The sequence below is a fragment of the Eurosta solidaginis genome, chromosome 1 (assembly GCF_040869045.1).
Source record: "Eurosta solidaginis isolate ZX-2024a chromosome 1, ASM4086904v1, whole genome shotgun sequence".
NCBI classification, from domain to species: Eukaryota; Metazoa; Arthropoda; class Insecta; order Diptera; family Tephritidae; genus Eurosta; species Eurosta solidaginis.
In genome coordinates, this window is record NC_090319.1 from 338,390,655 (window position 1) to 338,404,989 (window position 14,335).

The following is a 14,335-nucleotide window of genomic DNA, read 5'->3' on the forward strand; positions in this document are numbered from 1 at the left end:
GCACCACCCGCATTTTGAGGAAGAAAATTTTGAAGTTTAACAAGTCGTAAATCAAAAGTCGTTAAAGATATAACTTTGAAATTTGGCAGGGACACTATCAAATTACATACATATATAGACAGAGTGAATATACTCAAAATCGGGTGAAGACCACGCCCACTTTTTCTAAAGTTCTAACTTTAACAAATACAGAGTTCCTCAGGATGAAAAAAGGAATTGATTTAGCCATGACGTCCGTCTGTGCACACGAAACCTTGTGTAAATATTGAGATATCTTATTGAAATTTGGTATATGGGTTTCTTGGCACGCATCTCCCCTCACTGTTTACAACGAGCGAATAGTGATAGTGATGACCACTTTTTACATATAAAATTTTGGAAAACACCAAAAACCTGATTATTAAGTAAACAATACACCAAGAATGTTTAAATTTGATGGTTGGACAGATATTGAGACTCTCAAAAAAAAAAATCGTATTTGTGGTCCGATTTGGCTCATATTTGGAACAAATATTACATACAATCCGGTAGAAGTGACATCAAGCTTCATTGGAGTTCGAGGACATAGATTGTAACAAATTGTCAGGAAAGAGTCCTTGTAATAATGAGTCACCGAATGAACTAAATAGAATGAGAAATTATAGGCAATTAAATAAAGACTAAAAACTTGAAAATAAAATAATTAAACAAATTTTTTTAGTTAAAAGGTTTTATTGAAAACAATACTTACATTAAGTAATAATAATACTAAAAGCTAGAAAATAATTAGGTGGGTCATAGGTACTAGTCATCACACTCCTCATCATCCAAGGGCGTTGATCAGACAATTAAATAAAAGTGTTGGACGCGTAAAATTTCTATTGGTAGTCATAAGTAAGACCAACTGAACCTTAATCAAGTTATGCTATGCCTCACGTTTTTAGAAATTCAAATATGTGAGGCGAGCACAGTCAATACGTTTATTCTCTGAGCACAACTGAGTATAGTGAAAGAAAGCAAATTGTTTATAGTACTTAGGTTATAGGATATTAATAATCCTGTTAACCACATAAGGCTGACGACAGAGTGGAAGCAAGAAGAGTTGCTATAATATAAAGATAGAAAGCTTTGCAAATTACTTCTTATGGAGAAGAAAAAAAGGTGTTAGAAGGCCAGAAACGTTTGAAGCTTGTAAAATATATGAAAATAACAAGTAAGGAAGGCTGAGTTCGGGTGTAATCGAACATTACATACTCAGCTGAGAGCCTTGGAGCAAAATAAGGGGAAATCACCATGTAGGAAAATGAACCTAGGGTAACCCTGGAATGTGTTTGTATGACAAGAGTATCAAATGGAAGGTATTAAAGAGTATTTTAAAAGGGAGTGGGCCATAGCTCAATAGGTGGACGCCATTTCGGGATTTCGCCATAAAGGTGGACCAGGGGTGACCCTAAAATGTGTTTGTTAAAGGTATTAATGATGGTTTTAAAAGAGAGTTGCCGTTAGTTGTATATGTGAAGGCGTACTGCTAACTTATTTATATATGTAATACCACGAACAGTATTCCTGCCATGATTCCAAGGGCTTTTGATTTCGCCCTGCAGAACTTTTTCATTTTCTTCTACTTAATATGGTACCCATTTTACAAAGTTTTTTCTAAAGTTATATTTTGCTTCAAAAAACAATCCAATCGCAATGATGCATCCCTTTTTTCGTATTGGGTATAGAATTATGGCATTTTTTAAATTTTTTTGAAATTTTCGATATCGAAAAAGTGGGCGTGGTCATAGTCGGATTTCGCCCATTTTTTATACCAAGATAAAGTGAGTTCCGATAAATACGTTAAGTAAGTTTAGTAAAGATATATTCGTTTTTGCTCAAGTTATCGTATAACGGCCGAGCGGAAGGACAGATAGTGGACTGTGTACAAAAAGTGGGCTTCAACCGATTTCGCCCATTTTCCCAGTCATAGAAGCTATGCCCCTACCAAATTTCACAAGGAGTGGCAAATTTTTGTTCGACTTATGGCATTAAAAGTATTCTAGGCAAATTAAATGAAAAAGGCGGAGCTACGCCCATTTTAAAATGTTCTTTTTTTTTGTTGCAACATATCATTACTTGAATGTTGACATAATTTACTTATACACTGTAAAGATATAAGATTTTTTGTTAAAATTTGACTTAAAAAATTTTTTTTTAATTGGGCGTGTTTTTTATCCGATTTTGATAATTTTTATTTGGAACAAATATAGTAATAGGAGTAAGGATCCTGCCAAATTTCATCATGATATCTTCAACGACTGCCAAATTACATCTTGCAAAACTTGTAAATTACGTCCTATTAAAAATGGGCGGTGCCACGCCCACTGTCCAAAATTTTACTAGTTTTCTACTCTGCATCATAACGTCAACCCACCTGCCAAATTTCATCGCTTTATTCGTTTTTGGTAATGAATTATCGCACCTTTCCGGTTTTTCGAAATTTTCGATATCGAAAAAAAGGGCGTGGTTATTGTTCGATTTCGTTCCTTTTAAATAGCGATCCGGCATGAGTACACAGGAACTTACATACCAAATTTCATTAAGATACCTCAAAGTTTACTCAAGTTATCGTGTTCACGGACAGGCAGACGGACGGACGGACGGACATGGCTAAGTGAATTTCTTTTTTCGCCCAGATCATTTTGATATATAGAATTCTATATCTATCTCGATTAGTTTATGCTTACGGGGCACCGTTATGCGAACAAAATGATATACTCTGTGAGCTCTGCCGACAGCTTACCTAGCGATATCAAGCGACACGCATCAGAAACCCTTTGGTTTAAAATAAATACAGTTTAAATTACAATTAAAACTGAAAATGAGTTATTTTGGCTAGCACAAACGGTTGCAATGTCAAATTGGAAATTGTGTTTATCATTGACAGCCAATCAATTTGTTTTTATTCATGCTTTGGTCCAACATAGAGGTGAAAGTGTATGTAAATACAATATACACATATTAACCCTTTCAGGACCGTAAGAAAACTACAAGTAAATTTTGTTGTACGACTGTTTTATTTAGTTCATTTGGAAGCAAAATGCATACAAAACAACTCGACTTTTAAATTCATTTCACGGTTTTTTTTGTAATTTTATGAGAAAAATATTTCCCTATGGACCTCAATGGGAAATTCGCAACAGCAGGGAACATTGGTTTTCTAATAATGCAAACTTTAAAAATTTGTCGTGAAAATATATAGATTTTGGAAAATAAATCATTTATGGAAATCTGAAAAGCAGTTTCTTTTGCTAGTATAGCAGAGGTGAACGTTGCTCATTACACATATGTTATGCGCCCTATTTTCAATCCGCTTCTTAGCGCAATTTACACACCTCTTCATGTTATTTACTTTTTGCATATTGTGCATTGGTAAACTTGGCTTCACACCGACTTGACTCCACTTGACTCACTACGGACGGCCTAGCTCTTTGCCTACATGAAAATTCATTTATAAGACTTCGAGCAATATTTTGACGAAATTCTAGACTGCTCAAAACCGGTCTCTCTACAAGTTTCTTCTCTTGTAACTTTTTGTACACCAAATATGAGTTGTTCATAGCAATATCCATTATATCGAAAAAAGGCGTAAGTAGTATTATATCTTTGTTTTACGATCAACTTCATAGCAGACTTTTCGCTGGTCCATTAGGTCAACGCCACCCATATATTTATTATATTTAATTATCATCTCTGGGCACGTAATATTTAGTTTTTCGGCCGACCCAGCCTTTCGCCTTTTAACGAAGCCTATTTCGATGGGTGAAATTGGCCAGTATATGAACGGATTTTGCGTTCATCCATTTGACCAACGATATGCCCTTAAAACCTTCCCAAAGGATTTCCCCCCTGGACATATGTTTGTCGAACTGCAATGTTTTTGGCACCATTTTCCATATCCTGAGCAAGATATTTTTGATCTTCTTCGTCTAGTTGTAGTTCATCTTCTCCGTTACTATTGTCAGCCATGAGTAATTGTAAAATCTCATCTTCTTTCAAATGAAATTCCCTGCATCTTTTTCCAGCCATTCTGTAGTGAATTCGAAAAACATGAATAAATGAGTAAATCGCATCATAAAATAATAATAAAAATAGTACTTAAAATTTCTTTTGTGGTCCACAGGGAAACATGTTTCCCTTATAATAATACTTTATTTTTAGGTACTTTTTCCCATTTAATTACATAAAATTGATCATTGTTTAGTTTCGTACTTACCATTCAATAAATAAACAGCTTTTAAAAACAATGTGAAACACGAAAATCTAAATAAGTTAAATAAAAATGAACACACTTCACTCCTCGAAAGTTTGCCGACTTTACTTACACTTTTAATATAGAATATTTGAAAATACTGTCAATCTGCTTAACTTGATTACGGGGACTCCCCTTTTTATATTTAAACACACTCATTTGAACAGATTTACCATATAAGAAAATATAAAAATTCCCTTATTTATTCATGGGAAATATATTTCCCATAGACCTGAAAGGGTTAAATGAACCATTTATTTCTTACATTCCGCTGTTGAAAGAACAGCTAACGGTATATATTAGCAGCGTGAAATATACACTTCAATATATAAACCGATGCTGATTGCAGGTTTTAAATTAAGTTAACTAGGACATCAACAGCCACGACGCTTTTAATATTTTGAGAAAAATGTATCCAACGCAACATCAAAACGCACAAGGCGACGGCTGTCGGACTCTTCAAAGTCTCTTTTGGCTTTGAACCCGCACTCCTGCGATTTATCACTTTGCTGACAAACACACTCGATACAACGCCAATTGACCTGTAGACCACTTTGAATGTGTATAAATTCAATTACAGTTATTGGCAGAGGTCAATGGTATGGTGGTAGCATGCGCCGCCTACAGCACCGATGATCCTGGGTTCACGTTCCGAGCAAAGCAACATATAAAATTTAGAGAAAGGCCTTTTCAGTTAGAAAAGCAGCTTTCTAAGCCGCCCCTCGGTCGCCCCTTGGCAGTGGCTTGCAAAGAACTCCAAGTGTATTTTTGTCATAAAAAGTTTGTCAAATATACCTGTCTTGCAGCTACGGTTCGGACGCGACATATAAAATGCAGGTCCTTTTTTGCCAATTCGTAGGAACAATTAAAGGATAATTATACTTTCACTTATTCCAAACCTTCTGCCAACGCTCAAATCGCTACACTGTTGAAGTAATCACTGCAATGTTCAGTATTGCAATATGGTCTTTATTTAGTATACTTGGGAGTAGAACAATTATACTTCAATATCACATACTTCACAACAGCATTTAAAATCAAACTGATTAGTCATTCCTTAGCTTGCGCTGCTTTTATCTCTGTTGCCTTGTCCGCATATTTCTCCAAAGGTCTAGACGTTTCACCTTCTAGAATCTTCTGCTTGGTTATCAGCTATATACATGTATATTTGTAGTTAATGCGTTTCTCATAGTCATATGCGCGTGCATGTGTGAGCAACTACTTCGGCTGATGACCACAAGTGTGTGCGTGAAATATCTCTTCGCTGCCTCCTATATATGTATGTAAATGATGATTGATGTGTTCATGTACACATGTGTGGCTCGCTTTAATGTTTTTGTTGTTTCGTGATTACCCTGCAAAAAATAGTGACACTATTCCCTAAAGAGAGCGGTCTCCGATTGATCTCTATTGTCTACATTGGGGCATAATTGATCCCCTCTAGTCCCTTTGGGTAAGTTGGGATTAGTCAAGTTGAAATCTATGTAGCCCATTTTAAATAACATAAAAAAAGCGGCAACGAAGTGAGTTTAATAAAAAATATTATAGGTGATTGAATCGAATTATTAAGGAAAAATGCGGAGCCCTATACCGAACCTAAATGACTTGGACCATATGTTCCATTATCGTCCACCCATATCTCTTGGAATGAGTGGCGACTAAATAATTTGTGTAACATAGATGTATCTAAAAATTTGTTGCAAGTTTTAATATTGCGGTTAAAATGTACATAACCTCGTACCATACGAAAACTAAAATGTTTTGATGAGAAAAGAGATTAGTCTTCATTCGTTCCCATATGGGTACAAAGGGGATTGGTCCTGTCGATCCCTTTCGGGAGTAAATGGGTACAATTAGTCTCTTCATAGGACATGCACAAACAAAAGCGAACAGTTCAACTCATACAGGGAGATCAAAACTGTCGTGGGTCACATACTTCTTTGCGACTCATCCCGGATTCATCCTAGACTAATCGCATTTTTTGCAGGGTATTTACTAACAGCCTAGTGATGTTAAAATTCCCCACAATATACTAATGTGTACTATGTTTTTACGAAAAGTTGCTTTAGATCAATGCCATTGTGCATCTGGAGTGTTATTACAACAACAAAAAATTTAATAAATAAAAAAAAAATGTAAATGGGCGTGGTACCGTCCCTGAGCAATCATTCTCCACGTTTCGGGAAGTATAAGCGAAATCAGAATCGTGAAGAAACTCGTTATGCTCATATTCTTTATAAAGAGGTACATTTCTATTAAAAGTGGGCAAAATCGTTTAATAATCATTGTGTACTCTTAAATTGCACCTTTTGATCTGTGCCACCTGGCGCTATGCCAAATGGCTCTATTTGAGGGTAGTGGGACATTTTTTCTTATTCAGTGGAAAATATTATGTGTAATGAACAAATTCAAATAAGGGCGGAGAAAGACCAACAGGCCGACATTTTTTCAGAAAAAAAACGCCATTTGTGTTACAAAACCCAAGTCAAATGAACTTTACGTTAGACGGTCTCAGCCAGGTGCTTAATGTTCGGTTACACCCTAATTTATACAACCTTACTATTTTTTTTTAATTTGATCTAGAGCACTAAAATCTAGTAAATTAAATGGTTTGTATTGGTAGAGATTTAAACAATTTTGAAAAAATTAGACACATTCAAGTTTCATTTCGGCTTCAGACACCGTAGTTTACCTACCAAACTGTGTACTCCTTTGTGATCACACTTTTTTAATAATTTTCGGTTTTTGGAAACATTTCTAAACTACTTGCCTACGTTATTTTTATATAATATCTCAGATTAGATTTGGGGCCATTTTCGCCATCATCGGAATAATTCTTCGACAATTTTAAGACTATTTCGGGTCAGACTTAACTTCGTTATTTTTCTGAGGGATAGTTCAGGCATGAATCGCGGACCATTTTACATACATTTCGGAGTAACTTTGAATAATTTGGGGACTATTTAAAATTGTTTTAGCATTATTTAGATACCAACATTTCGGGAATAAGCTTTATTTTTGTTTAAGGGATAATTTCGGAAACCTAATTTGCCACTTCGGGTTTATTTCGGAATAATATTGTATCATTACAGCACTGTTTTGGTATTGTATTCAAAGTACTTAGAGGCAGTCACGGGATTATACCATAATCGGCTTGGTTATTGTTTAGCTTATAACTTTGTGATGAACTGGGAGCTACTTCGGAGTCACCTAGAAATGGTTTTCGGGCTAACCCGGGAGATAAACTATGCTGGGATCATTTTCATTCATATCGATTGAAGATACATTTGGGGCCTTCTGCATAGTATTTCGAGAATGTATCTCAGATAATTTTGGTGCTATCTGGGATTATAACTGAAGCATTTTGAAAGCATTTCAGCAAACCTTGGGGTATGTAGTGCAGTAATAGCTTCCAGAAGTGGGAGCTTAAGCTTCCAGAAAGTGGAATCTTATTTCTAACTGTATTCTACATTATACGCACAAACTTAAGATAGCATTTACTAAACAAATTGTACCAAATTGGGGGTAGCTACAAAAGTTTATTAAAATAAGTTTGGTAGTTTCGAAGATCATAGCGCGCATGTGACATTTTTAAATGTATTTGAAGGTATCAGCACTGTAATGGTGAAACCTAAGATTAATTTTGGTCACGCTTCTCATGTGAACATAATAATAACAGTAATAACTTTATTTTTATAAGGCTATTAACAAAATCCAAAAGTAGTAACTTCAGTCTATTAGTATTAATGTAGATGTAGATTTTATTCATATTCCCTTCTCACATATATATACTCAGCTGAGCAGAGCTCAGAGAGTATACTAATTTTGTTCGCGAAACGGTACCCCGTAACGGCATAAACTAATCGAGATAGATATAGACTTCTATATATCAAAATAATCTGTGCGAAAAGAGAAATTCATTTAGCCATGTGCGTCCGTCCGTCCGTCTGTCCGTGAACACGATGACTTGAGTAAATTATGAGGTATCTTAATGAAATTTGGTACGTAAGTTCCTGGGCACTCATCTCAGATCGCTATTTAAAATGAACGAAATCGGACTATAACCACGCCCACTTTTGCGACATCGAAAATTTCGAAAACTCGAAAAAGTGAGATAATTCATTACCAAAGACGGATAAAGCGATAAAGCTTGGTAGGTGGGTTGACCTTATAACGCAGAATAGAAAATTAGTAAAGTTTTGGACAATGGGCGTGGCACCGCCCACTTTTAATAAAAGGTAATTCAAAAGTTTTGCAAGCTGTAATTTCAGTCGTTGAAGATATCATGATGAAATTTGGCAGGAGCGTTACTTCTATTACTACTCGTATATGTGTTCTAAATAAAAATTAGTAGAATCGGATGACTTTTAAAAATTTAATTTTATTGCAAATTTTAACAGAAAATTTAATTCCTTTAAGTACATAAGTAAATTATGTCAACATTTAACTACAGCATTTGTCTCCAAAACTCTCAGCTGAGTATGTAATGTTCGGTATAAACCCGAACTTAGCCTTCCTTACTTGTTTATATTATCCTTCATCGATAATTGATTTTTGAATGTTTTCAGTCTCGTTTAATTATGAGGCTACGAATTGAATGTAAACTTATACCCTATCGTTTTTTAATATTTTTAATTAAGAATCTGAAACACTTCGAAATGAGTTTTTATTGAATTCAATGTCTACTTTGCTTGTCTTTCTCTTTCCGGTTTAATGACAATATCATTTCGTTGCGTTATGTCGGCTAAAAGGGCACAACATGGCCTCAGCACGAATATTACAACACTACGATAACACCAGAACAACATCAGAAACAAAATCTACACAATTACTACGTACAACAACATCAACAAATACAATTACCAAAAATTGCTACGCGCGATACACTTCCGGCACAACAGAAACATGTCTCTATGTTAACAAGCGGAAAAACCTTACAGGCAAGCTGTCAACAACATCAGTTACAACAACAAAAACAAGCGCAACAGTCACATCAAATAAGGCATCAACAACAACATCATTATCGCCATTATTATCATCGCATTATAGTGTGCCTTCGGTGTCATCATCAGACGCCGACAACGCTTGGCCCCAAAGCGCATCGAACTCAAAGAGCAAGTTCATCGGAACAACGAAGCAACATAAAATTGTTAACAAAAAAATTCAACAAAAGCTTCAAGATATTACTGATAAACCCTCATCGATATGGAAACAAATTGTTGTTGCAAAGGAAATGCACGCACAGCTCTCATTGCCACAAATTTCGGAATGCCTCACAAAAAAAGATGATGTTCATGCGCCACCCTTTGTGGCAAGTGCAAGAAAGGGAAGAAGTAAAAGTGCAGATTGTGAACAGTTTAAAACAGAGAAGCAACTTCCAAAACAAAAACAACGAAATCATAACAAAAAGCGATGCCATTCAGCAAGTAAAGGCGAAGTGGAATTTTTCAGAGCAAAATCAACATCGAATGCTCAGAAACAACAACAACTATATCATGACGCTGCTGTCATATTTCCTAATAAATCTATTAGAACAAGTAAAATGTCTGCAGAGTATTGTAAGGAGCGATGTAAACAAGCAATCACTTACACGCACATTACACAAACAAAGTACATCCACAACAACAACAATACAACCAAATGCTGCCAACCAAAAGATACTAAACAGATGGATCAACATGATACTGCAACAAGTGAGTGCAGTTGTTGTTGCTATGCGCATACTATTGCCCCAGGGTCTTTTCAAACTTGTGAAAAAGTTAGCGCACAATCAAAGCAAATACAAGAAAGTGTTCAATCAAATGATTTCAAAGAAAGTTTTATGCAGTCCTTTGCTACCGTTAACAACAACTATTATAATTGCAATAGATGCATTGATGGCGTACATTGTATTGATGAAACAGCAGTTGCTGACTTTGATGATAGCTGTGCTGCATTGTGTGCAATCATGCCTATGGCAGTGTGTTCAACTTATCTGGCAACTCTACGTTCTTCGGTACGTTCGAAACTTTTGCTTGCTGCGGCTGACCTACAGGCGTTATCACGTGCTCTTTTCTCGCTCATCATTATCTTCAATATGCTGCCGTTATTCTATGCAGGTGAGTGTAATAAAATTGATATTTACTAAAATGCAAGTTGGGATATCATAAATATGAACTTCATTGAAAAGTTAGTTTTCCTCATTTTGACTACAATTTTTTACTTAGCATATCGCGGTATGAGTGGCTTATTGCTCCATTTTGCTTGTCAATTTCAATTTCAGAACTTGCCTGAAGACAGATCTGATACCGAATTTTTTGAAATTCTTCATTTCTCGGCTAATACTGCATTGAATATATTTTGGGATGTGGCGTCTTTGAAATAAATCCCAGCTCGTGTTTTATCATAAAATTGTGCGTTTTTTAGTTTTCTTTCAAAGACTCAATTTTATAGTTATTAATTTTTTTGGTGTTAAAAAATTCCGGGTAAAAAAATTCTCCTAGGTGAAAGTGTATGGGATCCATGCGATACCTATAGTATTTTCATGCCGAATCATGCATCCTTTAGAACGCTTAAATTAGCTTCACTTGTATGTATGCTTGTTTGTAACTCTCTAGGCTAGGCGCGCAAAGGAGAGTTAGACCCATTTAGCGGCAATTAATGAAGACTCGCGGCAGTGGTTAAATAACTCGCCACAAAACGAGCTGTGCTTCATAGTGAAGACATGAACCTCTGTGCTACGGTTCTACCAACATCAAATATCTATGTGGATTGTAGATACCAAAAAGGCATGTAATAGTTGATTCCATTAATATCTACATCCATATTACAAAAAATCAAAAACTAAAATTGAGGTGCTTCACTTGGATATCAAATCAAATGAATATTGCTAATGTCATGCCATATATATGGTTCTATTATGAAAAAATTTTTCCTCGAGTTATGGCTCCATAGAAACATAGAAAATTGCTTAGTCATAAAAGGGGCGGTGCCACGCCCGTATTTAAAATTTGAAGGTTTTCTTGTTTATTGTTATAAATCCACTTGGGAAATAAAATACCATTGATATAAAGCTCGTTTTTGCAAAGATATAGCTTATTTTATTCGTCCACGACCCTTTTAAAAATCTTTTTTACAAAAGTGGGCGTGGTCCTTGACCAATTTCGTTAATTTTTCTTCAAAGTATTCTTTATAGTAAAGGCAAACTCTCTGCCGAATTTTGTTACGATAGGTTTAGCGATTTTTGATTTATGATTAATACTATTTGTAAAATTGATTTTATCACAAGTGAGTGGTGCCACGCCCATTTTAAAATTTTTATCAAGAGTCTCAATATGAGTCCACATGTCAAATTTCAACATTCTATGTGTATCATTTATTAAATACTCAGGTTTTTTATGTTTTCAAAATGTTATATATATAAAAAGTGGGCGTGACTATCATCCGGTTTCGCTCATTTTCAATACCAATCTATTCTGGGTCCAGATAAGCTCGTGTACCAAATTTGGTGAAGATATCTCAATGTTTCTGAAGTTATCGTGTTAACGGACAGACGGACGGATATGGCTCAATCAAATTTTTTTTCGATACTGATGATTTTGATATATGGAAGTCTATATCTATCTCGATTCCTTTATACCTGTAGAACCAACCGTTATCCAATCAAAGTTAATATACTCTGTTTGCAAAGCACGCTGATATAAAAATATATCGTTAGCTTAATTCACAAAGGCGCTAACCAACAAATTTGGAATTTTACAGAAGCAAAAAATAGCAAATAAAATCTCTGTTTCCATTTAATGAAATTTTGGAATGAAAGAGATATTGAATTGGACTCGGAACAAAAAGTTTAAGTATTTTTGATTTCGGAAAATTTCAGTCAGTGTCAGTGATGGTCTCTTTTCATACGCAAAATGTGCAAAAGAGATCCGGCCAATACTAGGCTGAGAAACCGTGTCCGCCGGTTGACATATAATCTTAATAAAGAAATAAGTTCAACTCTGGAAAAATATTATCAAAATCTCTTTCCATCAGCACAAGGTAACACGAAAAAAGAATGGGCAGCTGTAAATAGAATAATGAACCGAAACTATAAGAAAAGGTCCGACTAGCTTGTGTTAAGTGTGGATGGCGTGGATGCATCTGAGATTCTGGTAGTAGCTAATGAACTTAATAACTTTTTTGTAAATGTAGGAGCAGCTTCTAATACAATGAAGAATCCAAATATCTGAATGTGCCGTTAAAATCGAAACATCACAGAATTCAGAACTCCCAGTAATAGTTTTTTCTTTGACCCAATTACATGTTCAGAAATTCTTACATTAATTCAAACTTTGAGCATGTCTGATTCAAGTGGCAGTGACAATATTTCAAATAGGACCTTAAAATGCATAGCTTTTAATATCGTTAATATTTTAAAGCATATATTTAATTTGAGTATAACCTCCGGAGTTTTTCCAGAAGATTTAAAATGTGCTACCGTGATACCGCTGTTCAAAAAGGGAGATAAAAAAGACAAGAATAATTACAGGCCTATCTCCTTGCTATCCTCAATCTCAAAAATCTTTGAAAAGGCAGTTAAGGCTAGGGTGTTAACTTATCTCAACAAAATTAAATTTTTTATTCCCAAGCAATTTCGTTTTATGTCAGGGCTCTCAACTGAAGATGTTCTTTTAGACTTTTCTTCCTTTATACATAAGGCGATTGATGAAAAAATGTGTTGCGCTAGTTTGTTTGTAGATATTACTAAAGCATTTGATATGTTGGACCATAATATTCTACTGAGTAATCTTAGTTCCGCTGGTTTTCGTGGCAACGTTTTTAGTTGGTTTAAGTCATACTTAACGAATAGAATTCAGAAAGCTAAAGTCGTAAATATTCAAAGTGAACCCAGATCTATTACCTTAGGGGTACCACAAGGCTCGATTCTTGGAACTATTTTGTTTCTAATATAAATGAATTCAATCTTTTTGCTGATATCAATCACTATGTCTTTATGCTGAGGTCTTGGTTTGCTACCCACAAACTCGTGGTAAGCAACAAGACAAAGTTGATGTATTTTACACAATGCGGAAAGGAGTTACCTAGAAACTATATTTTCTTTCACGGCTCTAACTGTATGCCCTTTCGTATGTGTCCAAGTAATTGTACTCTTCAAAACTCCGCCAACACCTTTGACTAGACAATAAGTTGTGACAGTAATTGCTTTAAAATTGATGTGGTCCCTAATTCTAAATATTTAGGAGTTATATTGGACCAAGACCTAAGTTGGTCATCACATATTTTTGCTTTGAAATCGTACATGTTGTCAGCGGTTCGTTCCTTCTTTAACCTTAAAAAGCTGTGCCCAAATCGAGTGTTAGCATTAATATATAATGGACTAGTCCACTCAAAATTACAATATGGAATGAGTTGCTGGGGTGGAGCGTATGCTATTAAGTTAAATGCGCTTTTAACCCTACAGAAATGCTTTATCCGAAGAATGTGTAACGCAGACCGTCTATCACACTCTATGGACCTTTTCAAAAAATTTAACATACTTCCCATCCAACACTTGTACTATTACAAAGTTTTGTAAATTTTTTTTATAAGGATTGGGTATTCACAAAGCCCGATATATAACCCTTACAGCCTAAGAAGTAGACCGTTATAAAGTGTAAAAATTCCTCGTTTTCGGACCACGCTTTTCCATAACTTTTACACAATCGTGTCATGTAAACTGTATAATAAATTATCTGCTGTAATACAACTTATTAGAAAACTTTCTAAGTTTATGAGGGAAGTGAAACGGTGGCTACTTGGTTTCAATCATGGGGGTGTAGAAATTTTGTTGCGACCCATCATATAAATTCCGTTATGTAATATATATGAAGTTTTTAGCTTTATATGTAAGTACTTTGTCATTTATAGTATTTCTTTTTATTTAATATAGTATTTTTTTTAATTTAAAATAGTTATTCTCTGGTCTTTACTTTAACTAGGGATTGTAGCAATTATATCTTATGATTATTATGCGCCCCACAAGCATTTATAATTATACTGAAATGAAATGACATTTCCACTGCTTTTATAATTAGCATTTAA

General features: G+C 34.9%; 1 protein-coding gene across 9 annotated transcripts in view; it reads left to right on the forward strand.

The window, feature by feature from the left end:
* LOC137237929 (uncharacterized) overlaps nt 1-14,335 on the forward strand; it is a 636,630-nt gene that overhangs the window by 407,115 nt on the left and 215,180 nt on the right. For 8 of the 9 annotated variants that reach the window (XR_010949057.1, XR_010949056.1, XR_010949055.1 and 5 more), the window contains one exon: nt 9,025-10,371. Coding sequence is in view for 6 of the 9 variants with exons in the window: in XM_067762311.1 (XP_067618412.1) it covers nt 9,033-10,371 (1,339 nt within the window). In the remaining 3 variants the exon portion in view is untranslated. Of the gene's footprint in view, nt 1-8,986; nt 10,372-14,335 lie in introns of all 9 variants that reach the window. The other variant, XM_067762310.1, reaches the window with a different exon arrangement.